Source organism: Desmodus rotundus, chromosome 13, assembly GCF_022682495.2.
Source record: "Desmodus rotundus isolate HL8 chromosome 13, HLdesRot8A.1, whole genome shotgun sequence".
NCBI lineage: Eukaryota > Metazoa > Chordata > Mammalia > Chiroptera > Phyllostomidae > Desmodus > Desmodus rotundus.
The window spans coordinates 88,943,280-88,971,278 of record NC_071399.1 but is presented as its reverse complement, the minus strand read 5'-3'; the positions used below and the strand labels follow the sequence as shown (position 1 = coordinate 88,971,278).

General features: G+C 45.1%; 1 protein-coding gene across 1 annotated transcript; it reads right to left on the bottom strand.

The window, feature by feature from the left end:
* Window positions 1-662: 662 nt before the first annotated feature.
* On the bottom strand, window positions 663-27,999 carry VPS36 (vacuolar protein sorting 36 homolog). The gene is made up of 14 exons (XM_053916598.1): window positions 27,826-27,999; window positions 21,007-21,075; window positions 19,276-19,346; window positions 16,311-16,425; window positions 14,436-14,525; window positions 13,598-13,684; window positions 8,836-8,868; window positions 8,638-8,715; window positions 7,734-7,868; window positions 6,196-6,261; window positions 4,679-4,743; window positions 3,766-3,850; window positions 2,525-2,601; window positions 663-2,446 (listed from the first exon to the last, which is right to left on the bottom strand). Exons 1-14 carry the CDS (start codon window positions 27,919-27,921, stop codon window positions 2,353-2,355), a joined length of 1,161 nt encoding a protein of 386 aa, XP_053772573.1. The 5' UTR covers window positions 27,922-27,999; the 3' UTR covers window positions 663-2,352.

Sequence of the window (27,999 nt, the reverse complement as noted above, 5' to 3'; positions counted from 1 at the left end):
TTATGCTGACTAAAAGTTTATCAGTTTCATATATTTTTTCAAAGAGTATTTAAAAAGACACCAAGTTAAGAAATCACTTTTAAATTTTGCAATAACTTTACATACATTAATACCAATCATTTACCCCTGAAAACAATCTTCACTTGTACAGTGTAAAAGTTTTTTGACAGTATGTGACTAGAAATGTTCCGTTACCGTAAAGCTGCAAACAGACTGATGCCCCCAAGCAAAGTCAGGAAACAAAAACGATAATTATACCTCTGACAAGCACCAAGACAGAACTTTTTTGCTCTTAGAGCCCAATTGATTGTATTTAACATAACCTCTACCAATACAGGACAAAAATAAAAAAGAGATAAAAATATACATACTGAGGTCTGGAAAGAGTGAAGAATGCCCACTTTTAAAGTAAAACAATGAAAGCAATCATATTTGTTTTTTAATTATTTTTTGTTTGCAAAATATATTCACATGTCACTTCACTGCCTCTTTAGTTCACTTTACACCATTCAGGTTGCTCCATGTTTGCTACTGTGTTGCCACACTAACCACTAACGTACATGCACGTGCTGAACGTGGGAGTTTGCTGCCACAAGTGTGCACCACCAGCGCTGCATCCAGTGGCTCAAACAGTCTCAGCTCTGCAGCCCAGAGACGGGGGGGGGGGGGGGGGGGGGCTGGGGGTAGAGGGGACATGCAAACAGGCTTCCACGAAGGCCCAGAAGACCTGGGCAGCCGGACCCTGAATTTTCCCCAAGACAAGCCCGAGGCTGCGTGGTGAGGGAATCGGGACTGACGTCACAGAGCAGAATCAGTGACGGGTCTGCAAAGTGAAGCCTGGAGAAGGACGCCTCAGCCACCATGCTCCTGAGTCGCTGGAGGAGGTGAGGCGGCCGCAGCCACTTTTCGGGCTGGATCAGGGGACCGACTGTGGCTGCTCCTAGAGGGACCCCCTGGGCCTGCGGCAGAGGACCCCTCCCAGCGGGCATCTGGAGCAGCCTCCTCACTCGGTGAGGATATCTCGGGGACCCCGGTGTGTGACCCTGGGGACCATCTCCTCTGGGTCTCAATGGTTTCCTCCACACAGAGCCCGTCCGTCCCTCCCTCCGGACATTTGGCCAAAACCCATCAGTCCCTTACCCCTGTGACTCAGTCTCAGGAGGAGGGTCCCCTCGGTGGCCATCAGGCCCTGAGTTGGAGGTGCATCCTACACACTGTGAGCTGTACGGCCAGAACACAGGAAGTCGGGGAGGCCACCTGAACACCCGAGCCACCTAAATTGGGTGTCGGCCAGTTTTTGTCACCTCCGCAATACTTTTTGGCAGGAAAGCTTCTCCACGCGACATATTATGTATCGGGCAAAGAAAAAATAATTGCTAGAATATGACAGCAAGGTTTTTAAAAGTTCAGTGTGGAAACTCCTTGAGGGATGGGAAAGGAGACGTATCACTTTTCCACTCCTATGCCTTGGCCTTGAGGTCAAAGGGCACCAAGGTCCCTAGGCCAAAGCTTCTCCCAGCCCCTCCACACGGTCCTAGGGGATTCCTGAGCCATCTGCTTCCCGAATTTGCAGTCATAGCTCTGGGCATGTCCACACAGCTCTTTAATTCAGTTTCAAAATCCACAGCATCTTTTAAACAAAATGACATAGTTGCATTCTTTGCATGCCAGCCATGAAATCACCACTTAAAAAAAAAAAGAAATGAGTCAGACAATACCTGTGTAAGTCAAATAAAATTCCCTACGTTTTTAAGGTGCTTCATTTGGTCTGGGAAGACACGCCGTGACCCCTTCTGACGGAAAGCCCCCGGGGGCAGCCTCTGGTGGTGCCCTGAGCTCGGTTGCTCTGCTCCAACAGTGTTGGGTCCTTAAACCGCTCGGTGGCAGAGCTGGCTTCTTGGAAACCCCCCAAAAGGGGCGCATTAGACACAGAAAAACTTCACTTATTTACAGTTCGGTGAGTTTTAGTCACACCAAAATAACGACCTAACCTGTCCAAATGCGCAGCTTCTCTTTTTCTTCCCCCACGAACTAAATTCTTTCTTTAAAAAGTGGTTAGATCTGATGATCAAGTTAAAACTCACCATATTTCAAGTTAAACTACAAGGGTTCAACACAACTGTGGCATGATCTCAAATTCACACTGGCATTCATTTTTCTCTATTTTCCTATATTTGCCCTAAGTCAACTTCCTAGACCATAATATTTAGGGAGAAAATAAAAGGGTTTTACGTTGTACTGCAGAGCTCCAGTGCATTCTCAGTTTATCGGTGTTTATTCTTAGCTTGATATCATACAAACTCTATACAACGCAAGTATATGGAGGAGAAGTATTTAACATACAAAAGACCCTTAGCTCTGTGTCATAAATAAATTTGGGTAAAACCGCAAGCCTTCCACGGAGTCGTCCCGGCAAAGGTGGCCCATCTTCTCTGCGAGAAGCAACCTGGGGGTTGAGGGAGAAAGCCAGTCATCTGCCCGTTCAGAAGCACAGGTTGTGACAGGGAGTGAGGACCCCACTTACCTTTCCTTAGCCAGGAGGACAGACATGCCCACGAGCTTGGCAAACTCTTCTGATGTAAGGGACCCCTTTTCTGAAACCTACCAGAAACACACAGCAGGAAAAAAAACGTCACCGTGGAGACCATGCAGGTACTAACAGAGAGACTGCCTACCATTACACTCAGGAAATAACTTCCTGAGTTTTCTACCAGAGTCCAGCGAACACTCACTACAGAGCTAAGTCTTCTTTACTAATGTTTAATTCTACAAAAGCTGAGGGACCCAGGTCAAATCATGTAGAGGCTCAAATAACATAGAGCCCTCTATAATATAATAAAGGCACTATACTAAGGTCAAAAAAAACTTTGATCTTCTGAAAAGGAACATATAACAAATTCTAACTGAATTCATGTTACGTGATCCAGTGAAGGACCATATATATAGGTTTGGTTTAAAATATGTGGTCAAAATATCTATAGTCTTGGGTTTTTTCATCTAGTTTAAAATAAAACATGTAATAAATGTGAGTTATTTAAATTATACAGGCTCACCAGAGAGTCTATGCAGGCAGGACTATTTCCAGTACCCTAACGAGTATTAGCAGTTTGGCCATAAAATCCACCTAAACTACAGTTGCTGTTCGTATATTTTTTTAAGATTCCATTTATTTATTTTTAGAGAGGAGAAGGGAGTGAGAAAGAAAGGGAGAGAAACGTTAATGAGTGGTTGCCTCTCCCACACCCCCACTGGAGACCAGGCCTGCAACCCAGGCATGTGCCCTGACTGGGAATCAATCCAGCAACCCTTTGGTTTGCAGGCCAGCACCCAGTCCACTGAGCCACAGCAGCCAGGGCTGTTCATATTATTTGAAACAATTATTTCCTAGAACAACTGGTGATGTTTTATAATGCTACTTGTGTAGGTGTTGCAGAAGGAAAAGTTCTGTCATGGAAAACATTCTCATTAACAGAGTTAAAAACCTGTTCTCAAGACTGAGCTTCAAACAAAAAGAGAGCACCTCATTAATTCTAATTCTCCTTTCTTTTAAGATGTTTTGAGTGTTAGTAAGTTTTGAAAAGCTTTCAAAGAATAACTCTGATTGATATTTATCCATTGTTCATGATAACCCATTTTTAACCGGGCCGGCAAATGCTAGTTGTGAGGAAAGTTAAGTCCGAAAGGAAATCCTGTTCTCCAGCTGCCGGGCAGGGCACCGGTCCCCCTGCCATGCCCCGGTGCCTGGAGGAAGCTGGGTTCACGCACCGTCTCCAAGGCGGAGGCCACCATTTCCTCCTCCTTGTGGGACTGCAGCTCGATGACCATGACGCCGCTGTCAAACACCCGGAGCCTGCAAAGCGCAGGAGGGAGAGCAGAGCTGAGCACCTGCGACCTCCGACCACGAAGGAGGCGCGAGTATTTTGCACCTTCTTCTACGCCCAGGTAGGAGAGCAGCAACAGTAACACAGAACAACAGCTAAAACTTAACAACCACAAGCAACTACGGCAGAGCTATAAAGCTCATGAATGAACAGTTCATAAAATTGCGAACAACCATCCACATGCTAAAATAAATACTTATGTCTGGCTACGATTTTTTCAGTTTTCATTTATTTTTATTTTTTTAATATTCTGCAAACATAGCTGACATTCGATGCTACTTTAGACTAGGCTCAGGTGTACCACAGTGGTGAGACAGCAATGTAACTTATGAAGCATCACCCCGATAATTCCAGGACTCGCCTGGCGCCACACACACTTGTTACCACAGTATTCCCTCTGTTCTCGGGGCCGCCATCCCTGACTGGCTAACTGTTTTTTAACCTGAGGATAAGGGAAACAACTCACAGCTGAACATCTGCACTTCTGAGTCCCCAGAGACAAACACGAACCGTCTAAGGGAAGAGGGGCTAGGGACTGTGACCCCATGAGAGGGGCCCCATTCTTATCTCTCTGCCCCGACACCATTGAGCCAGGCCACCACGCTCCTCAGACCACACAGATGATGGAAGCTGGGGTGACGGAGGTGCTTGTGGTGCCCAGTCTGTTCTGTTGACATTAATTTCAGGCCGGGCCGGGTGCTGGCTCGCCCCCAGGAGGGTGCACCTGGCCAGCCCTCCTGCCTGACTCTGCAGGGCAGTGGCCATAGCTGGCAAACTCCCTGCGGAGGCGCTTTTACCTGAGAGGTAATTTCAGAGCTTCCAGCATCTTGCAGGCGTTCACCAGGTCTTCCGGCGAGAGCAGCTAATGGGGGAAGAAAAAATCCAGTTCACACTGCGAATTAATGGTGTGACGCTGTGCAATTGTAATGATCACTGAGCGGAAGAGGAAGTTTAAAGCTGATCGCTCATCGAGGATTTTGGGTGGCTTAATCACTACAAGGCAAAAATGTTAATGAAGATGCAGAGATTTCTATTCATTACACCAGTGCTAGCCAATAGAAATGGAATGTACATTAAGTCACATAAGTAATTTTAAAATCTTCTAGTAGCCATATTAAAAAGTCAAAAGAAACGGGTGAAATTAATATACCCAATACGTAAAAAATGCAGCGTAAGGGTGAGGCAAAAGTAGGTTTACAGTTGTTTGTATGGAATATAACATAATTAATAAGTAATAATGTAAGAATAAACTGTGTTTTATGTACTCACAACTGTAAACCTACTTCTGCCCCACTTTGTAATAATCAGTATAAAAAATTACTACTGAGATATTTACATTTCTTCATTCTGTACTAACTCTTCTAAATGAGGTGTGTGATTTACATGTACCACATGTGTCAATTTGGATTCACTGTCATCACATGTAGCTAGCTAGTGGCTCCCCTTGTGGGCCGTGGAGCCTGAGAGAATGAGCCCGGCGGGGTGAGTGTCAAGCATGGCCTTGAGCCACACCAAACGACCCTGGAGTCAGCCCAGCCTGGATCCAAACCCCTGACAAACCACCGGCTCCAAGGGCAGCCTCGGTGAAAACATTTCGTTTGTCTAAGCCTCGATTTCCTCCTCTGCAGGTAACCTGAGCCTGGGAGAGTCACAGGAGCTGCCTCCCTGGGTTGCTGGGAGGGCCGAGGTGGGAACCCCCAGGGGGAGAGTGAATGAACAGCAGTTAGGGACATTCAAACAGGACCAGAGGGCACAGGCTCACCTCATGGGTGGGGTGGGATTGGGGGGAAGGGAGCAGGAAAGATGGGGCTCACTGGCGATGCCGCAGAACCACGTTTGACCATCAGGGCACAAGGAGTGCCGGACAGAGCCTTGGTGGCCAAGGACATGCGGGTATGAAGGGTCAGCGAGAGCTGACTCACAGCCCGGGGAGCGTGGCAGCTCTCCCTCGGTGGTCGCTACGGGCACTCTGTGTCCAGCCCACAGAGAAAGGGCACAAGGGCGACCGTATTAATCACAGCACACGCACAGACTTCTATAGCTGCAAGGCAGCTGTCGGTCCAAACCCTGATGTTGAAGGTGGGACTGAGTCTGGGAGGTCAAGTAGCTACTCGAGTCCACTCGGCCAAACCAGCACAGAATCCCCCCCGGGCCCCAGAGTAGTGCTCTTTGCGCTGCACCGTACTCTTTGTCAAAACAGTTTGCAGAGTCACTGCCCTTCTTCAAATTGTGTTCCCTGTAGGGAAATTTGTATGATATGGAGAAAGTCTGTATTTAGTTTTAAAAGAAGGAGATCTAAGTATTCTGTGCTTACCTCCATTCCTCGAGCTCTGTTCACTAAGCAGTACACCTCCGTGAGCGACATGATGCCCCCTCGTTCCTGGGAGAATGAGAAACGTGGGGAAAGTATTACGCTGTAATGAGCACCCGCTAGCATGTCTTAGAAATCATAGTCGGAGTGCAATCAGAAATTACAAAATGTCTTCAGAAGCTTTTAAAAATACTGCTTACTCACAGGAGAACTTAGATACCGTGAGACATTTCAAGTTCAAAACTGGGGCTTCAATGTCATTATTACTCAACATTTACTCAGAGGAAAAGAGGGGCTCCCCGCCGTGTTCCCACAGTGTTTGTTACTCCAGCCGATAAGCAAGGAAGAAGCGGGAGAGCTGAGTAAGGAGAGCACCACTTCACTACTTCTCCATGGAATAAGGTAGATGCTTTATTCTACTAGGGACGGCCAAAGCTGCTAACATCACAAAGACAGGCACACGCGGCTCTTGATGGAAAGGTACAACACCTTTATGAAATGTTCTCATCAGAAAAAAAAAAAGAACTTCTAGATGTAACTACCACTGTACAGGGAGCCACGGTAACACACAAGTCAGCAAAATCCAGACTCTGAGGCACTCTATCAGACAAGCTACTGGTTTCTTCAGTAAGTAAACTGGGGGCAGGGGTGGGGTGAGGTGGGAGGAGGGCAGAGCCATAGGATTAAAAAGAAAAAACTTGAGAGACAGATCAACCAATTGCAGTGTATCCTGATTTGAACAAAGCAACTGTAAGAGAACATGTGAACAAAAACTAGATACTTAAGAACATTAAAATTACTTTTAACTCTTAGGTGTGAAAAGGGATTCTAATTACATGTAAAGGCGTGTTTATTATCGTAACCACACATTGAAGTGTTTACAGACAAAGCGACGTGGTGGCGGCTGGCGCCTGCTCCGGTCACTCCGAGTGATGGTCTGGTTGGAGCTGGGTGACGGGCACGTCAGGATCCATGATACTCTTCTGCTTTGTCATATGTTTGAGGTGTTTCTTAATGCTGGTGCTTTAATACATAAAGTTCTGATTGCCTGAACGCTGGACCCGAAGAGAAATCTTACTATGAAATTAATAGGGCACATACAGGGTGGGGCAAAAGTAGGTTGACAGTTGTGCGTACACTAAACAATTTGTTTGCTTATTATTTATTAATTGTTGCATTATTTTCCATACAAATTATGAACCTGCTTTTGCCCCACCCTGCCTACCGACTATGTATATACATTATACCTAAATATATAGAGATCATATATTTCCTTTTGAAAATGAGATAAGAAAAACTTCATATCAAATAGATTTTAAAAGTTATAGATATCTGAAAAGAAAATTGAAAACAATTTAGAAGATTGTTGACAAAGAGTCTATTAATAAGTACACTGAACTAATTTAATATTCCTGAAAGAAAAACATAACACGTTGGTTCAACAGTAGCCACACCATGAAAGAAGTGATGCCCTTAAGGTTTCTGAAGACATGGAAATAATCTAACACAGTTTCAAAAGACCATTCAGGTTTGGTTTTTACCTCCAGAGGTGCCTGCAGTATTCCAGCCAGCTGCTTAGCCAGCTGCATGTGGTACTGGGTGCCTGAGCCGCAGGTTTCCCTGGTAACTGGGTTAGCTATTCCCATACTCAGCAAATAGGATTTAAACCTGATGGTCTGTAATGAGAGGAAAAAATGCACAAAGATAATCCAGAATTAGTCTCTCCACCCCGACACTCGAAACCCTTCCACCATAGATTCAGTTCTACTCCATTATTTCCAGGAGTTCCCTGCATAAATCTGATTATTCTTCCTTCCACCTTGCTATCTCTCACTCCCTTTACCTCACAAGTTTGGTGTGACAGGTGATTTAAGTAACAAGGATGCTATCGTTAATGCCAACCAAATGCTCCAACTACAAACTCAGAAAAATGGCTGTGACCAGATTGTAGACAAATTTAATGCTACAGCAAACTTATGATGTATAAAATAGACACTCCTTACATATTCCGATATCTGCTTTATATACTCCAAGAAAAGCTATAGAAATATCCTATAATCCTACTAGAATTAACAGTTTTCATGGCTGACTTTCTCTTTGGCATTTTCACATATCTTCAAGTCCTAAAAGAAATAAAACATCACATTAAGAAAGCACATTGGGTCCTGGGCCAGTGTGGCTCAGTGGGTTGGAGCGTCGTCCTGTAAACCAGTACACCAGAGGTTCGATTCCCGGTCAGGGCACATGCCTAGGTTTTGGGTTTGGTCTTAGGTTGGGTGCAAGAGATCAATATTTCTCTCCCTCTCTCTCTCCCTTCCTACAGTCTCTCTAAAATCAATGAGCATGTGTTTGGACGAAGACAAAAAAAAAGCAAGCTGGTAAACCACCAAAACATCAAAGCATTATGGGTATAGTTTCAAATGCCTTAAAACGCCGCCCGCTTACCTCGTCTTCTGTGATGTCGCCTTGCTTGTCTTTAATCTTATTCGCAATGGACTTGGAGAGCTCCACCATGTCTTTAGCCTGTCAAGAGAGCAGTGAGAGACTGCAGGAACTACTGTCCCCAAAGTGTCCGCTAACAAAATATGCTCTCAAAACTGCGCCATAGTTGGAATCAATTTAATAGGTATGAAAGACACATACCTTGACCATTAGCTTGCTGAGGTCTTCAAAGGCCTGAAAGGAGAAATGAGTTTTGTTGGAATCTGTCTAAAGAATTAAAACATTTTAAAGCCATGAAGCACTCTATTTTCTTCCTTTTGGGAAAAATTTGTGAAATTTTCTTACAAATGTCAATTTATTTACATAAACATTTATGCAAGTAATACATCTACCTTATTCTAAGAAGTCAGTTGAGCTAAGAAACCATACATTTTTCCAAAACAAACTGCAAAAACTACTTCTCGAATTTGCAAAGAGAAAAGTTACTGTTGACTAAGCAGACAGAAGGTGACTTAAGTAGTCGTCCAGAAAACAGTTTTTACTGTTCTTTGACGCAAGCAAGCAAATCGCCACTGGCCCCTCCCCACACCAGCTCCCCACGGAGGCGCCGCCGCATTCGCTGGGTGGAAACGGCGGGCACCTCGGGCTCCAGCAGCAGGTGCGATTGAACCGAAACCATGAGCCTCTGAGCACTGAGCGGGTTAGACCTGTGGCTTTGGGTATAGTGACTATCGCTAAAGAAGAACATTCAGATGCCACGAAAAACATTTCTGAGTAAAATCCACTGATTGTTTCATTTACTGCAGTGACTATCCTCGTCAAAGATCTCGCCACACTGAATGAGACGTGTGCTGTCAAATCACCACAAATACACAGACGGTGCAGAACACCTCTGTCCGATTGATGTGCACAGATGTGGCTTTATAAAACCCACTGAGCAGTTGTCACCAATGGACGGGCTCCTGGTCCACGCAGAGCGGTGACCCGTAGGCTCGGATGAGCCCCTGCCCACCGCAATCACACGCAGGAAAGCAGCCCCATCTGCGAGAGGGCTTCACTAGAGAGTGTGGTGTGGGATCCTCACGGCCCACTCCCTCACGCCAGCACCGAAAACAAAGGGGAATATGCACACACCTAACAGGAATTTCCTCAGAAAAACAAAAGGCCGGGCGCTGCAGGCTTATCAGCAGCAGCCAGCAGGGCAGGAAACCTCTGGGGGAAACGCGGGGCCCAGCTTCGGGTGCCCAGCCGGCCGCCCCTCGCCCTGCAGCGGAGGGCAGACCCCGCACCAGCCCGGCGTCCAGAACTGAAACACTCTCACACTTGGCACACTAGGTCTTCATTTAGACTACAAAAAGAAGTTTAAGGAAAATGAGGAAGACTACACTTTTAAATTTTATATGGTAAATCACTTTACTTACTGTACTATATGTAAGTGAACTTACTACATGTAAGTTCATTTAAAAATGCTAAAATAGTGAGTTCATACAGAATGCATAGACTAGTCCTTATTCCTTATAGTTCATAAAGATGAATATAAATATTTTACATTTATAGAATTCCCTATATTTTGAATAATTATAAAACACAAACAAAAACTTCCTCACTTCTATTTCTAAATTCTAAAATTTGAAATTAGCCAACTGTCCCAAAAGTGGGTGGAGACCACCCACAATAAAATTAAAGCCGTACAGACGCATGTGTTCACTCTGTTTTTTCATTTGCCAGTCTGTAGAACCTTCCATCCCTCTGCCATGGGCATTCCAAATTTCCCTTCCAATTCTGAAAAAGTAGCATCAACCGTAAAACCAGGGGGTTCCCTTTTAAGCCTATTTGTGGCGTTATTTCTTACTGACTTTCAGCCATTACTCTGGTTATTAGCTTCAGTAATGTATTCTTGAATTTTCTGTTTCAATATTCTTGATTCTGCACCTTTGCACATTCCATTCCCTCCACCTGGCTCCTCTTATCCCTGCTGGCCGTCCGCTGGCAGCTGCTCCACTTCCAGGCCCTGACTTCCGTCACTTCCGCTAACGAGCCTTCCCTGACTCCACCAGGAGTAAGGGGGCAGGTTGGGTTCTTGCTGTAGCCACTATTTTCTCCCGATACGGCATTTCTCACACTATGGAGGAAGGCTGTTTGCCTGCCTCCCTGGCACCTCACTGGAGCCCCTAGAACATCCGATGCAGAGCTCACACAAAGCGCAGAGCAGGGACCAGCTGCTGAGTAAATCGGGAACCCGCACGGGAGAGCGCAATGCTCGTGTGCGATACTTTGAGCTATGTAACTGTGAAAATTAGACTGAAGCACAGTAACATTTCATAAATTAAGAAAGATAATATGTTGAAAACTAAATCAGTATGGCAGTGCTCAGAAAAAGGAACACTAATAATGCAAAATTATTTGCATACAAAAAAATCTTTTAAAATTTTTAATTTTTTTAAAGATTTTATTTACTTACTTTAGAGAGAGGGGAAGGGAGGGAGAAAGAGAGGGAGAGAAACATCAGTATGTGAGAGATACAAGATCGGTTGCCTCTCACATGCCCCCTACTGGGGACCTGGCCTGCAACCCAGGAATGTGCCCTGACTAGGAATCGAACTGGTGACCTTTGGTTCATAGGTTGTAACTCAATCCACTGAGCGACATTAGCTATGACCAAAAATATCTTTTTAATTGTTTTAATAAGCACTTGCTAGTATCATCCCAAATCTGAACAGGACGTATCAGTATGACCTCATAAGGTATTTTCATTAAGAAAAAAAAAAAGAAAAAACTAGCTCTTTCCACGGAAAAGGCCTAGAAATAAAGATCTATCTAACAGAGATGCGTGGTCTTAAAAGGTAGACTGTGGCTTTGAAATGCCACTTCCCAATCAGGAAGGGCTTCTCCTTGCAGGGCTTCTCAGGTGTGGTTGGTTCCATACCTGGGGCAGGAAATGTCCGCAGGTGGTCCTGGAACTTTTGTCACAGCAGACTGCAAGTAAGCTGTCACAGTCCACCAGGTCACACCAAAAGCACTCAGGAGCCAACCTGAGGAGCCTAGCACTGGCCAAAGATGGGACCATCTGAGCTTTAAATGGAATAATAACTGCATTGATTGAAACTCATCAAATACGTTAAATTTATGAATTCATTATAATACGTATAAAAGAAACACAGTCACCTGTGGCGCACGAGGAACCAGTTCAGCATCCTGATGATGAAGGAGAGGCACTGGGCCTTCCTTCCCTATATAAACTGTCCACCGAGCTGCCAAGCAGTAGATGAAGGGAAGCATCTCTTTTAAAAAGCCTTCCAACTAACAAACCAAAAATAAATGATAAACTACCGGCATGTGTAGCCACTAGTGAACCAACTGATGTCTGCACTGAACACCCACAGCTGCGGGCACCATCAGAAGGGACATGAGGTGTGTGCCCCCGATGAAGGAACAAGGACCTCCAGTCTTACCGAAGGGCCCACACCCAGGTCCGGCCAAGCCTCAGGACCCGCTGACAACTTGCTGGAAGCACACAGGGCCGAGGTACACAGATGGCTCTGCTACACATGAGCTATCAGCAAAGCCTGGACCACGGGCACCACGCAGGACAAACGCCCTTGGTGCCTCCACCACAGTGACCCGCACTTCCAACCAGCGGGCCCAGCAGGAACAAGTGTTCCATGGTGATTCTGCACGTCCGCTTGCCTAGATCATGGGGCGCCCAGGTGTGTGATGGGACGTTGCTCTGAGTGTGCCTGAGAGGGTGCTGCCACGTGACATGCACACCTGAATGGGCACACCAAGCCAAGCAGACTGCCCGTCTCAGCGTGGGGAGGCATTACCCAGTCCGTCCAGGGCGTGAAGGAACAAAATGTGGGAGGAAGGGAGACCCCGCGTTCCCCTGCCTGCCCGCCTGCCCACGGACTGGGACTTGCCCCCGTTGGCCCTGCTGGCTCTCAGGCATCTGAAGGCAGACTAGACCTCATCCCACCGGCTTTCCTGAGTCACCAGCCTGCAGGTGACAGACTGTGGGGCTTCTCGGTCCCCACAGTCACATGAGCTGATTCCTTACCTCATTGGGTGCACGTAGAGAGAAGGATGTAGATAATACAGAAATAGATATCTCTACGTGTAGAGACATATAGCTACAGATATCAATGTTTCTACAGTCGATATCTACCTGTTTCCTGTGGGTTCTGTTTCTCTGGAGAACCTTGACTAATACGGTATTCAATAACTATTTGCAGTTTAGACTTCATTTGATCAATATACATCTTTGAAATTCTATGAATAGCACTGATCAAAGGAATTTTACTTACAAACTGTTACAGAGACTAAAGAATTACTTCATTGAATCATTTCATAAAAACCCAACACCATTTTTATATTAGCAGAGGAAACCAATGGTATGTGTGGACACATTAACCAGTCGCAGAATCCCACGGTTGGAACTTCCTCACGGACGATGAAGTACCCGCTCAGGGCTGCTCTCCTAGGGGACGGCCTGGTTCGATCCTTTCTTAACTGTCTCTGTGTTGGGTCCCGAGTGGCCATCCGCATCACATTGGGGGGGGGTCTGACCAGGGTTATGGGCCACAGAACAGCATTTTCCCCCTCAACTAAGTTAGCCAAACGTCCAAAAGAACTACATAGAGTGCCTTGAATTCACGAGGAGTATCCTCCAGTGAATTCCATCTAGACTGGGAAGTTAACACGCCACAATGCATCATATCCTCTAACAGCACAGAAAACAAATTTGCATTGCTGTTTTGTTCCTTTTTTGAAAAGGTTTTCAAAACACATTTCGGCTAAATTTTGCCAACCTGAAGTGGACCTGTTAAATGCAACAAAACACTATGTAGCTTCAGGCAAACTACTAAATACACTCCGATCCACAGAATGGAATTAGTCCCAGTTGTACCCAAAAGAATAAACACAAATAGCTGAAAAGGCAGCTGACTGGAGCTTGGGGAAGGATTACCTCGGAAATGTTTTTGTCGGTTTCTTTTCTTTTTTCTTCCAGTTTCCTTTCAATACCTACAATTCCTACAGCCCTTATTCTTCCTGGCTAAAAAAAAAAAAAAAAAGTAGAAAATAAAACACACTACATAGGAAGGACACAGTCTTTTGTAACCCACCGCATTGTGTTTTCAATGGTGGGAAAGGACCCACAAAGAACCACAGAAAACAGCAAACAATTACATCTCACTTCCTTTCAAAACATATGTCAGTTTCTTGCTATATGTGATCTTCAAAGCAGGACAAAGCAGCACCGGGCAATCAGTGAATGGCATATGCCACTCTTCACGTCAGGTATCGACAAAATTTCCTATCCGTTTTTTCTTTGGCAACCCTCAGATATTAATTCCCTTGGGATATTAATGAAATTTCCTATCCATGTTTTCTTTGGCAAACTTAAACTATGTATGTGTCAGACAGTTAACAGGGTCTCAAATGTGCCGACAATTGTAGTTAAACTTCTGGGACTTGGTGGCTATTCTACAACTTTCTCATGTGTGAGTGTCCGTCCCTAGTGGGCGGTTCAGTGTGGCCGGCCTGGAAAACATCCCCCAGGAGCTCTGCAGGGCCCCTCCCGTGCCACCCGGAGTGCGAACAGCAGAGCGGAGTGAGTGGGATCCACCTCCCACCTTCTCTGAGTTGCTCTGCCGAGCAGTCATTGGTTTCACTAAGTGGCGACTGTCAGCAGAGCACTAAATTAGGTTCTGTGAAAATTAATTTTTAATCCAACACCAGTATTTTATTTCTGGGAAGTTCCAGACTCACAGAAATCATCTTTCTTAGTGAAGGTGCAACCATACCTGGGGTCCGCGGCTGGCCTGGAGTGACTGGGACGCTGGCATGTTCTCCCACCGTCTCTGCGTCATTTCCTCTGATAAACGCCTGTAAAACTGTCACACACACACACACACAGATACACGCGGAGGGAGTCGGTCAGGTGGGGGCACCCTCGTAAAAGTCATTACTTCACATTTCTTTAACTGAAAGGTCTATTCAGTCACTTGCAACAAGGCTAGAATTTTCAGACATCAAAGAAAATCAAAGGAAGTTCTTTTCTTGGATCAACTTCAGAAAGAACAAAGAAAAAAGAAAGAGAAGGAACTGACCTTCTATATAAAGTGAGCTATTCTCAACAAAGAGATGAGTGACAGTGAAATAAATAGACTTACTTTAAACAATTCTGTGGATTGTTTTCAACCTATAGTGAAACAGACACAGTGCCAAGAAAAATATACAACCATTATCCATAAAGGAAGCAGAGAATAATCTGTCTAGTTAAAATGTGTAGTCAGAAACTGAGGTCAAAACATGCCTCTGCTCACAAAAAAAACCCACCCAAAACTGTATTTTTCGCCTCAGTGAAACCGACTTGAGTTGGTGACTTATGTGCCTGGGGCCTGCTGTGTGAAGAGCCCTGGGCGTGGAGCTGCAGAAAAAGGGAGTGTAAACAGCGTGTGGTACCCGCGGGGAGAGAAACTCTCTTGTAAGTGTCTAAGAACAGTTACACAGCAACTTATTAATCAGCAAACATGAACTATTATACTATGGGAGAAGCACTTAAGTGGTTATATTTGTGCAGAGTTTAAAGGGACAAAAGACCACCTGATTTAAGGCTGCCGAGCGTTTAGATGCCGACCGACCGAGGTCGATCACCACATCAGGGCGTTATTCTCCGTCCCTCCGCCTGGACTGCCCACACCACTGCCAACCTGGCGAGTGGCCCACCAGCGTGACTTAGCCTCCCTCCTCTCTCTCTCCGCTTTTGACTCTCACACGCTCCTGCTGTCCGTTCCCACTGTCATCCAAACTGCCCATTCTCTACTGACAAGACGTACGGCATCAGAAATGTTATTGTGAACCAGGTGAAGCCTGGTATGTTGCCTTCATCATATTAACAATGGAGAAACAATATTGTCTTCCATCCTATTAACAAACAACAAAAACACTAGGTCTGTCAGGAAAAAGTCCAGCCATTGTCAATATACCGAGAATGGTTTGCGAGTCATCAGTGTAACCTGGCAGCCACGGAGAGTGGACTGGAAAGCACATGCGTGAACAATGATGACTTCACTGTACTAGTCAGTGGGGGTGGTAGACACCACTGAGTGAGCATGTGTACTGTGTGGCCGTCGCATTCAAAATGACTAAGTGAGTAGAGCAACGAATCTGCATCCAATTTTGCATTAAGCTTCAACATTCCCCTCTGGAAAGTACTTGGATGATTCAGAAGGCCGCAGCTATGGGCAGCTGGTGTTTGGCAGCTTCATCAGAACAACATGCCCGCTCATGCATCACATCTCAGGCAGAGTTCTTTGGTGAAACATCAAATCACCCAGGTGACTCAGCCCCACTACAGCCCAGATTTGGTGCCCTGCAACTTCTGGCTTTCCCAAGACTCAAATCACCTTTGAAAGGGAAGAGATTTCAGACTGTTGACAAGACTCAGGAAAATACAACAGGGCAGCTGATGGTGATTGGGAGAACTGTGTGAGGTCCCAAGGTGCCTACTTTGAAGAGGACTGAGGTGTCATTGTCCTGAGTACAATGTTTCTTGTATCTTGCATCTTCTTCAATAAATGTCCCTATTTTTCATATTACATGACTGAATACCTTCTGGACAGACCCCGTATATTCAAGCACACATTTTGGTCCATTTTATTCACATAGAGACTTACCTCAATCTGGCCATGTTCCTTGAAGGAGAGTTTGATGTAGGAGTTCTTGCTGCTCTGGAAGGGGCCTGGCTCTTTGTTAGCAGGAGCTGGGTGAAGGTGAACCACTATTTTGGCACTAAAAAAAAGCAAATGTGATGTACCAAGTTGCCTTTCTAAAATCACTAATTCTATTTTCATAACCTTTCATCTATGTCAGGTCATGTTTAAAATTCATGTAGAAAAAGAATATTCTGAAAAGGATCCTTTTAAAGTTTGTATTAATTCACTATTAATGAAGCTCTCAAAGATCTCTCTACTTAACATGTACAAGCTATGAATGAAAAAGTTCAAGCATCTAGGTCCATAGAGTCAGTAAAATGTGGTTTTAGGAAATTGGCTGGAAATACACCGGAGGTGATTTACGATTCTGGTTTACGATTAGGGATTCCCCACCTTCAGAGTTCACCCCAGGGGTCACCAGGGGGCCGGTAATTTCTGCCAAAGCACACTACCTTCCTCAGGCGAAAACAAAATGTGAAAACTTATCTGTGTAAAACGGACCAGCGGACATTTCACTAAAACTCCATCCAAAACTAACATTGTATATTGTTATTTGGGGGAAATGCCGCTTGATCAGCAGCACGACCCAGAAGGATATTCAACAGCAAAAACAACTGGCAAAATGCGGCTGCGGCAGGAACACAAATCACCGTCGTCTTTACGGCTGCCGTTATTTTCTCTGCCACGAAAAACACCACCGCACCTGCTCAGTCTTACGTCCCTCTTCCTCCTTTTCCCCCAACTTGCCAAATAAACAATGTTCCATATTTGTTCAGTTTTGTCTTTTTTCCTAACTTGCTCAATAAACAATGTCCTACAAAGATCAGCAAAACCAAAAGAATTAGCCAAAATATTTTGCGTATCTAGCTTAAAGCTTTTTTATTTTTTATTTCATTATTATTATTGTTAAAGATTTTATTTATTTATTTTTTAGAGAGGGGAAGGGAGGGAGAAAGAGAGGGAGAGAAACATCAACGTGTGGTAGCCTCTCACACATCCCCCCATGGGAACCTGGCCGGCAACCCAGGCCTGTGCCCTGACTGGGAATCAAACCAGCAGCGCTTTGATTTGCAGGCCAGCACTCAACCACTGCGCCACACCAGCCAGGGTTGTTGTTTTTTTTTAATGGCCACACTACAGATTCACCCATCACTCAGTTTCCCTTTGTTTAAGCCCATATGGTTACCTAAATATCACTGCAAAGTTGAAATACCAGGTGTGGGGCCTCCCTAATGCCCCTATGTTTGGTTTGGTGAACTGGGACTGGTTTGTGAGGACGCTTCACCTAGTGTTTGCGGTGAAGCATACGTGCCCGGAGCAGACGAGCGTGCGAGCGAGCTCACAGGGCTGCTCGCAGGGTAGGTGGAATGATGAAACTATGGCACTTCGGAGGGGGTGAGTGGGCAAAAGCATGACATAATCTTTAAAATTGAAAATGCTGAGCCTTGCTGTCAGATTTTGTCAAAGGAAACCTAATGAAAAGCTAAAATATTATGATACACCATGACGTTTAAAAATCCCAAAGTCAGGGTAAAAGACCCATGCCCATTTCCTCACACACTCATTTCTTGGGTCATTCAATATCGTGTTTCATCAAGTTTGAAATCGACCAAATCAAAGAAGCATCTCGGGTTCAGAGATGTTAAAAGGTGAAAATATATTACATCCATCTTTAAATCAATGAGATATGGTAAATGCTTGCGGGGGAGGGGAGCCAGGAACTAAAGAGACTATTTAAGAGAAGTTAACCTGGCAAATTACCAAATTTCTCCTCACTGAAGATGCTCCAAAACAAGACACTATTGTGAAAGTAGTTATTTCTAGTATATTTGCTATACTTCGGATTTCCTGGGAACACAGCAGAGGAAAATTCAAATGATCTGCAACACCCTTGAAGTTTTACTTTGCAGAACTTCTACATAGTGAATATTATACACCTGAAACTGATACAATGTTGTATGCCAATTATACCTCAATCAAAAAGTAAAAGTTTTAAAAGAGAACACATAAGATGGGAAAAAGTGACAAGGGACAAAATATAAATTAGAGAAATAGCCTACTCTGAAAATATATACCTTACTAATCTTTTCAAAACATTGCTTGGCTGCTATTGTGTCAGTAAATGCCTTTTAGGCGAGCTGTAACATTACAATTAAGGCAGGCCTTGCATTTCCAGTGAGGTTCAACACATTTAATATCTACTGAAGTATCTAACTATGCTAAAGCTAAAGATGGGCCCATGTGGAAAAAAATTCCTTATCAGCAATATTTGTTCCTAAGTTGACCTCAGTTACATGCACTTAAAATATAAAATATAAAGAATTTTCGGTATACTTTTCATTTTAACTCGTGGTTTTAAACCAGGGCGGCCACAGCCCCTGGGGCTGCCTGTGACCGTCACATTTCAGGCTTGCCCTGGTCCAGTTGTAAACAGTGCTCCTATCGCTTATAAACGTCCCTGGCCGGACAATCTATTGCGACCCTCTGACACTGATTCCTCAAACATTCACAGTGAGAAACTCAATGATCAACTAGAAATAGGGGCAAAGGCAGCTCCTTTTCTCATTTCTGACTTTAAGTACAAAGTGATAAGGCACACAGACATTTAAAAGCAAGGTCTGTGGAAATGCACCCAACGACAACTGGACCACATTTATTTATGACAACCCAAGGACATTACAGCAAACCTTATTACTTGATTCACGCTTGAGGAAAGACTTTCGTTGACCCAGGAGTGTGAGGCGGGACAGTACCTCCTGAGAGGAACCCCTGGCCAAGGACTGTGACTTATAACGCCCCCAAACACCATCGTGAGATCCACGCCCACACACGCGGCCCTGGCACAGCAATACCCCGACTAAATTGATGACATCCGCTTGAATGCAAATGTATGTGGTGGACAAAAACTGTAAAATACGGACCTCACCTCTTCCCAATTCCAGCCGCCTGCTCTTCGATGAACACGATCTGGGCAAGAGGAACGGCCATGCAGCAGTCCTGGGGGGAGACGACAGAAGCCGCGGGTCACGGGACTGGTCAGGCACCCGCGGCTTACAGCGCTTCATGCGGTGCCAGGACCTCCCCGCCACTTAATCGTAAAAACGGTGAAAGCACTAGGTTACTCTATCCCCGAAATAAACGTAAGGAAAAACGGGATGAAAACAGCACCGTGGTAGCATTTTAGTGGAAGAACAGAAGAGGTTTAGAGACAGCTGTGACTGCCATTGACTTTATAGTAGGTGCCTCTTTTTAAAAGCAGTATTCGTATAAGACTTTTTACATGTAATACATCTTACATGAAAAAGAAAAGATAGAACAGATAAATCGAAACAGCTTTAAGGAGTGTTACTGATCTTTCTTCTTTATAATTTTCTCTACTTTACTCACCCACACACCATTTTTAACAGAAAATACTAATGTAGCTTTCCTTTATCAGTAAATTTTTTAAAAATTTAAAATTATTATATATGACTAGCATTCAATGGCTGGCTTAAAGATTTCTAAATTAGTCTCATTATATAATAATAAAAAGTTATACTAAGATTAATTTAAGACACACAGCTTTTTTCTTTTTTCTTTTTAAACATACAGTTTAAAGATATCTATCCCCCCAAAAAGAGTTCTTTCCTGAAAGTACATTTAAAAGAATTAGAGAACATTAATAGTTTGGGGCACGCATTATCCACAACAGAAATATCATCAATAAGGGGACAAAAAATTGGTTCCTGAGGAGCAAAAGGAGTCTTATGTTTTGCCATAGTTAGTGACCTTTCGAAGAACCTCAGTACAGTCAGCAGGGGTGTCCACCCTTTTGGCGGCTCTGGGCCACCCTGGAGGAAGAATTATCTCGGGCCACACATCAAATACACAAACACTAACGAAAACTGATGAGCAAAAAGAGGTTTTAAGTAAATTTACGATGTTGTGTTGGGCCGCATTCATAGCCATCCCAGGCGGCGTGCGGCCCGCAGGCTGCAGGTTAGACACCCCTGGCACGGATTATCCGTGGAATTAAAGTTTCATGGGGGGGGGGCACTATTATACAAATAACATAAAGGACATTGTTTATTTTACTGGTGACACTGAAATTTACTCCCAGACACACACTTTCTGGTTAAAGCTCTTTGGCATAAAGCTATCCGCTCTGTACACGTAACTTGCTCTCTCTTGCCAGAAACGAAGAAACGGGTTTCTCCTCCTGCCGAGGGACCTCCAGGCCGTCCTTCTCACTGTCCGTGTAGAAGTGCACACTTCCCAGCAAACCTGTCCTCCTGGTTCTCAACAGCAACCGGGAGAGCGGGCTGTGCTGAGCAGGAATGAGTCTTTTTAGGGGCCCCTGACCACTGATGGGAGGTTTTCCTGTTACACGTGGAACGTCAGGCACAGGGTAGGGTCCGACTGGGGTTTAAAAAGGAGTCAAGGGGAGTCTCAATTGGGTGACTCTGGACTTCTCTGGAGCTGAAGGAGCGACGGCACTAACCCTCTATCTGCACTCCATTTGGGGAGGCCGCAGGGCACGCACCGCCCTGACGACATTCTGCAAAGGAAGGTTCGTTGCAGGAAGGTTCTGTGTATAGTTTTGCCAGAAAGGGGAAACAGGAAAGAAACACTCCAGTGATTTAAAACCCAGAAACAGATGTGAAAAACGGGATCTTACATGATTTTTCTGATCTCTCCAAATCAGCCGGTGCGTACTAAGAAGGAGGGTCCCGGCGTCAAATTTTATCTAGAAAGGCAAGATCATCACAAAATATTAATAACATATCACTCCGTGAGCTCCAGTTTTTCTTCCTCAGAAACTACGCAGCAGTAAATTTTGGAAGGAGGCCTATCACAAATTAAAGAGAAGCAATGTTACACATTTCGTAAGTTTTATGTACAGCCTTGTTAAAATTGGGGGGAACCTGCAAACAGCCTAGGTGTGCAACACCGGGGGCGTTGGACAGGTGGGGTGGAGCGGGCTGCCTCCACACCCGGGACTCCGCGCAGAGACTGAAAAGAGTGGGGAGGCCGAGAGCCGTGCACTGCCACGGGACTCCAAGACACAGAGTTGGGGGGAAAGAAAGCAGCTTAGGGCGTATTACCCATGGTAGGTAGACAGGCAGACAGACAGATATAGATAGGTAGGTAGGTAGGTAGGTAGATAGACAGACAGATAGATATAGATGATAGATAAATAGATAGATAGATAGATATAATCTCCATATTCCCCAACCTACAGGCATACACACAGAAGTCGTAGAAAAAGCTCTACATGGACACTCAGTGACCCGTCAGCAATGACTATCTCAGAAAAATGTGAAGGAATGGGCAGAAGCAAAGGGCCCTTTTTCAAAGACTTCACAATTGATTGAATTTTCCGCATGAGATTGAATTCATGTATAACACTCATATAATTTTTAAAAATAATGTTTAAATACTCAGAAAATCCAGAAACAGACACAAACACAAAGTACGTGTAGGTGGAGACCCAACCAACGGCACCGGGCAAACAGGGCCGCCCAGCAGGAAAAAACGACAAACATAAAGTTGGATTCATACCGAACACACTGCATCAAAGTAAGTTCTAGATGGATCAAATCTCTGAGCTTGAAAAAAGGTAAAATTAGCCCTAACCGGTGTGGCTCAGCTGGCTGGGCATCATACCACAAAGCGAAAGGTCGTGGGTTTGATTCCCAGTCAGGGCATGTGCACGGGTTGTGGGTTCGGTCCTTGGTCAGGGCACATAGAGAGGCAACCAATGGATGTTTCTCTCTCACATCGATGTTTCTCTCCCTCTCTTTCTCCCTCCCTTCCCCTCTCTCTAAATATAAATATATAAAAGCTTTTTAAAAGATAAAACTATAAAAGCATTCCAAAACTCATGAGAGAATTTTAAAAATAATCTCAGAGTGGAGAAGTTCTTTCTAAGAAAAACGTAAAGCAATCAGCATTAGAGGAAAAGATTGATAAATCCAACATGTATGCCCACAAATTCTTCATGGCAAAACCCCCAAGGGCACAGGTAACAGGTTGGAAAAATAACTGTAACCGACATCAGAGATCAAGGGCTGATTTCCTTAAAATATAAAATATTCTTAGAAATCAGTAGGGAAATGGCTTGTAATCCATTAGAAAGAGGCAAAGGCCATTTTTAACAGAAGGTCTACAGAAAAGGGATGACAAATGACACATTAACAGATGCCCAACCTCACTGATAAGAAAAAGACAAATTAAGGGAACATCAGGATACCCCTTTCTTCCATGAGATTGGCAGGGCTCCAAGAGTCTGATGATACTGTGCTGGTGAATTGTGGGGGAATGAGCATTTGCACACGAGGAGGAAAGTGTGTTAAAATCTATACAAATACATGTATCCTTTAATTGAATCATTGCACTTCTAGGAATTTATCCCACAGGTGAATTCGCATGTGTGCACAATGACATACTACTGTCTCATGCGCTGCTGTTTGTTAGAAGCAAAAGGTAGGAAAGAATTTAAATGTCCATCAACAGGGAAATACACATTCACACGTAACATTGCGTACCTCTGAAATGTTTATAAATTAATTTTGTTAAAGCAAACATATGCGGAAACATTCTTTTATTTAAAAAGTCCCTGTGTAATAAAAACCCAACACTTCTGACATGAAACTTTAAAAATTATTTTTTAAAAGTAAGGTATGATGGTATTACCAATATCTTAATATTAGTAAGTATTAACAAATATGGTTAGTAAACTTTAATGGTAAGAAACCCATGAAACCGTGTAATTTAAATACACTCCGTGAGAGATCACTCAACAGCACAGAGCGATGACTACGAATTCCACGTTTTCCTGTGAATCGGAAGTCGAACATACATGCTGCTGTCACTGAGTTCCGAGCGGCTTCAAAGGTTTCGGTTAATCTTGTGTATGTAAAGCCAAATAACTGAGTTTAAGATATTTTTAAAATTGCTTTTTTTGACAACAAGATTTCCCTTTTCCAACATCAAATGTTTTATCAACGTAAGAATACCTGATGCTACATTGGAGCATGAGAGTTCGGACTAAGAAACCGTACCTTATTTTACCGAAACCCACACAGAAGGGTGTGAATTTAAAGGGGAGGCCAGGGTGTGTTCCGTTGCAATGACAATTAACAGGGTACAAATGTAAAAACATAAAACGTTGCTGCTCCAAGTGAAGAAGTTGTGTAACAGTTCCCTTCAGGGGTTCCCAGGGACTGTGAGCGGAACCTGATCGACAAGTTTAGGTTGGTTTGTTTCTAACACCAGAAAAATGTTAACTACTTAAAAGTTGATCTAACTTAGGCGTAGGGTGAATACGCTCATACCCGCTTTCGTTCTGTTTTTTAAAGATTTTTTCACTTTTATTGTATGTTTTTTCTTTACCGTTTATCATCCCCGTTTTATTTTTTTATTTAGCATGTTTTTCGGTTAATAACATACTGTTGAAAATCTGGAAACTATTTTTTAAATCTACAAAAGAAAATGGAATCACTCGATCATATTATGCACACACAATACACATATGTGATGTGAGCAAGCTCTGTCCAGAAAAAGCCCAGCCATTGTTAATGTAACAAGTATGGTTTGCTCGACATCAATGTCACCTGGCAGCCAGGGAGAGTGGCCTGGAACGCACATGTGTGAACAATGACGACTCCGCTGTACTAGTCAGTAGGGGTGGTGCATGCTGTTGAGTGAGCGTGTGTACTGTGTGGCTGTCGCATTCAACATGACTGAGCAAGTAGAGCAACAAATCTGCATCACATTTTGCTTAAACTTGAACATTCCTCCATGGAAACTACTCAGATGATTCAGAAGGCTGCAGCTATAGGCTGGTAACTGGCAGATTCATCACCACAACGTGCCCACTCATGCAACATGTCTCATGCAGATTTTTTGGCAAAACACAAAATCACCCAGGTGACTCAGCCCCTTTCTGCCCAGATTTGGTGCCCTTCGACTTCTGGCTTTTTCCAAAACTAAAATCACCGTTGAAAGGGAAGAGATTTCAGACCACCGATGAGATTCAGGAAAATATGACAGGGCAGCTGATGGTGATTGGGAGAACTGTGTGAGGTCCCAAGTTGCCTACTTTGAAGGGGACTGAGGTGTCATTGTCTTGTGTACAATGTTTCTTGTATCTTCTTCAGTAAATGTCTCTATTTTTCATATTACATGGCTGGACACCTTCTGGACAGACCTCATATATATATATGTGTGTGCATGTGTATAATCCTTAAATAAAATGAGGCCATATTTGTAGTTTTTAACATGCTTTTTCCACTTAGCAGCCTATCATTAGCAAATTCCTCATGCTGATTAGGACACGCCATATTTAATTAACCAATCCCTACAGTGGACATTCAGATTACTTCCAGTTGCTCTACATATCTAATATGTAACATAATATTGCTGAAATGAGCAACCTCATTCACTATATTTTTATGTACTTCTGATTATTTCCTAAGGGTAAATTCCTAAAAGTGAAAACAGCTAGATGAAAGAACAGAAATACTTTCTAAACCTTCTAGTATATGCTGCCAACTTGCCACTTTACATGCTACAAACCTTCTTAAAGTATTTTTTAAATTAGCTGAGGCTATAGTCCTGGCCAGGGGGCTCAGTGGTTCGGGGTGTTGTCCCATACACCAAAAGGTTGCGGGTTCGATCCCCAGTCGAGGTGCCTATGGGATGCAACGGATCTCTGTTGTTCACTCTGTCTCCCCCTTCCTCTCTCTCTAAAAATCAATATCTGTGAATAAGGATTAAAACAACAATTAGCTGCGGCTACAGAAGCTTCTGTGAACGGAAACAAAAGACCCATCTACACTGCTTACGGAAACAACAAATTACCCAGTGATAAAGGGCCCAAGAAAACTGTGACGGTATCAGTAAGCAAGCCCAGATTTACCCACCAGAGGCACCTGGCTGGCGGGGACAGCGCATCCATTCTAGCTCCACCCGTTACTACTGGCTGCGTGACCTGGGACGGGTCAGTTTTCTCACCTACCAGCTGAGGGTCTCAGAGCCTTCATCTTCCAGACAGTGGGCTACATCAAATGTCACAGAAAGAGTCTGGCTGGGGGGACGGCTGTGTTTCTGAAACACGGCATCGCCATGCGCAAAGTACAGGCCCTGGGAGTCTGATAGACACAGACTTAACTCCTGTGTCCCCTGATGCCTATGGGTCTTGGGCAAGTCACCTTCCCTCCGAGAGTTACTTTCCCCTTCAGTAAAATACTCACTTCACATGCCCACTGAGAGGATTAAATGAGATTGGACATGAAGCTCCTTGCACTGAACAGGTGCTCTAATTATTCCAGATTTTTGCTAAACGTGTATTTCACACTCATGAGGAGCCAGAAGACACAAGGGTGAGTAAGGACACTCCAAGAGCATCCCGCTGGTCTTCTAGACAGCCATGTGCGTGCCTGCCTGGGAAACGTGTCGGGAGGCACAGGCCTGAAGGCTACGTGGTCCAGGGAGCCAGTGAAAGATTTTGAAAGGGAACTCAATTAGGTCTGGAGGGTGATGTGCAGCTTCCGAGCATCTTCAGCCACCGAGGTCTGGAAGGCAGGACATAGGACTTTCCCCCAGCCTGGCCCTCGGTCATCATAGCAACAGCTCAGACTATTCCCAGCCCAGGGACCACCCAGTGCGCTGGCTCATCTTAGAGATCCACTTCAACTTCAAGGCACCCACACCCCACCCTCACCACCCCCAGGACTTACAATGGGTAAGAGAATTCCTGACTAGATCAAAGGGTCTCAACTAACTTTCTTAACCCTCCGATACCTACATCTACTTGTCTGCTAAAACAAGAAGCCAAAAATTTAAAGGGAAAACCAGAATTTGCTGGTTTAACAACAGTTTTTCACACACAGGTACTAACAGTTTTGATTAACAGTTTTGATTTTTTATTGTTTTAAATGTATCAAAGTTCCAGTAGGTGTCAGCAAGGTGTTCCTAATTTTCATGCTGGAATTAGACAGAACAGTGGAGGGCTGTGTTCTGCAAAAGCTCGACTCCCAGAGGGCATGTCTGCCCTGGTTGGGGTTCAGTTCTGAGTGCGGGGAGTCATCACACCCACTGCGGCTGGGCAGGCGCATCAGGCTGGGGCATCCTGTTTACAACAGTTCCAAAGGTGCCACCTTGCTTTAAAAAACAAAAACATCTTCCAGCCACTCCAACCAAGAGGTGCACACCCAATTTGAGACCAAGTTCATAACAGTGCTGAGGCGGCAAATGACTTAAAGAGACCTTGGCTCAATAATGGAGACATTATGCCAAGTGAAATAGGCCACATCAGAGAAAGACAAATACCGTGTGATTTTGCTCATTGGTGGAATGTGATGAACAAACTGGACTAATAAGGAAAATAGAGACAGACTTATAGATGGAGAGCAGGCTGACAGTTGTGGGGGAGGGGTTTGAGGGTGGAGGGATGGAGCAAAAAAAAAAAAAGACTCATGGACACAGACAACAGGATGGTGATGGGGGGAAGAGAGGGGGCGAATCTGGGAGTGGGTGTACGGGGAATAAATGGTGGTGAAAAAATACAGTAAAAAAAAAAAAAAAAAAAAAAAACCAGAAAACGCCCTAAGGGACGCAAGCGCCTGGATTCCCCCGCCCCCCATTCCCCGGGCAGCGGGAGGCCTCCAGCTGGCGTCCGCGCAGACCAGGCACAGCTACCGGAGGTATGCAAAGGTACAGAAGGAAGTTCCTTAACAGAACGAGGAAGGAGAAACAGCAAGTGAAACTTCTGGAAACTAAAAACGGGTGTTACATCTTTTTCTGTTTCCAGCTTAGACATTTCTTCCAGGAGAGGACGACAGTTGGCCGTCTGATGGAAGTCCCTGCAGAACCTTTCCTTCCAGCGACTATTTGTCTCTCTATTGGCAAACCCATCTCCAAAGGCTTGTGCTTGGATGACAAGGCACCGCCTACTACAGCTCTAGACAAAACAAAAGTCCTTTCTAAAGTAATTACAAAAAAAAAAAAAGCCTTTAGCTTTTTGGGGTTTCAAAGAGGCATTTCGTTTCAGAAACCCTTTCAAGCGATCCATCTGCAGCCCCGCCAGGCCGCGCCAGATCTCCGGCGTCGCCGGAAGGACCCACGGCACGGGGTACGGGGACTGGACTGCAGCCGCGTCCCAACAAAGGCGGGGCCGGCCAGAGCGGGCGTTCCGCCCGGATCCGGGTCTCAGATGCTGAGACCACCCAAAGTGGGCGCCGCCGCGATCGCGCCACGAACGCATACCGCAGCGCCCCTCTCGGCCCACGCAGGCTGGACCACCCAAAGGTGGATGTCGGGGGGCGGAGGGGAGCGGCCACGGTCCGCGCTCGCTGGGAACCGGGCCGGCGTCCAAGTCGGGCGCAGCGCTGCGCGGGCGCGGACGGCGCCGTGGAGGCCCGGCAGGCCGGCCCGACTGCGCGCCGGGGGCGGGGAGCGCGAGGCAGGGCCCGGCCGCGTGGGGCGGTCCTACCTTCTCCTCGCCGTCGTAGATGCGAACCCCGCGCTGCTGGATCACCAGGGTCTCGTTGATCTCCAGGAGGCCGCTGGTCCACACGAAGCGGTCCATGGTCTCTGCCCGGCCCGCCCCAGCTGCTCGCCTGCACCCCGGCTTGCGGACGGCTAGCGAGCTCTGGGTGGCCTGCGG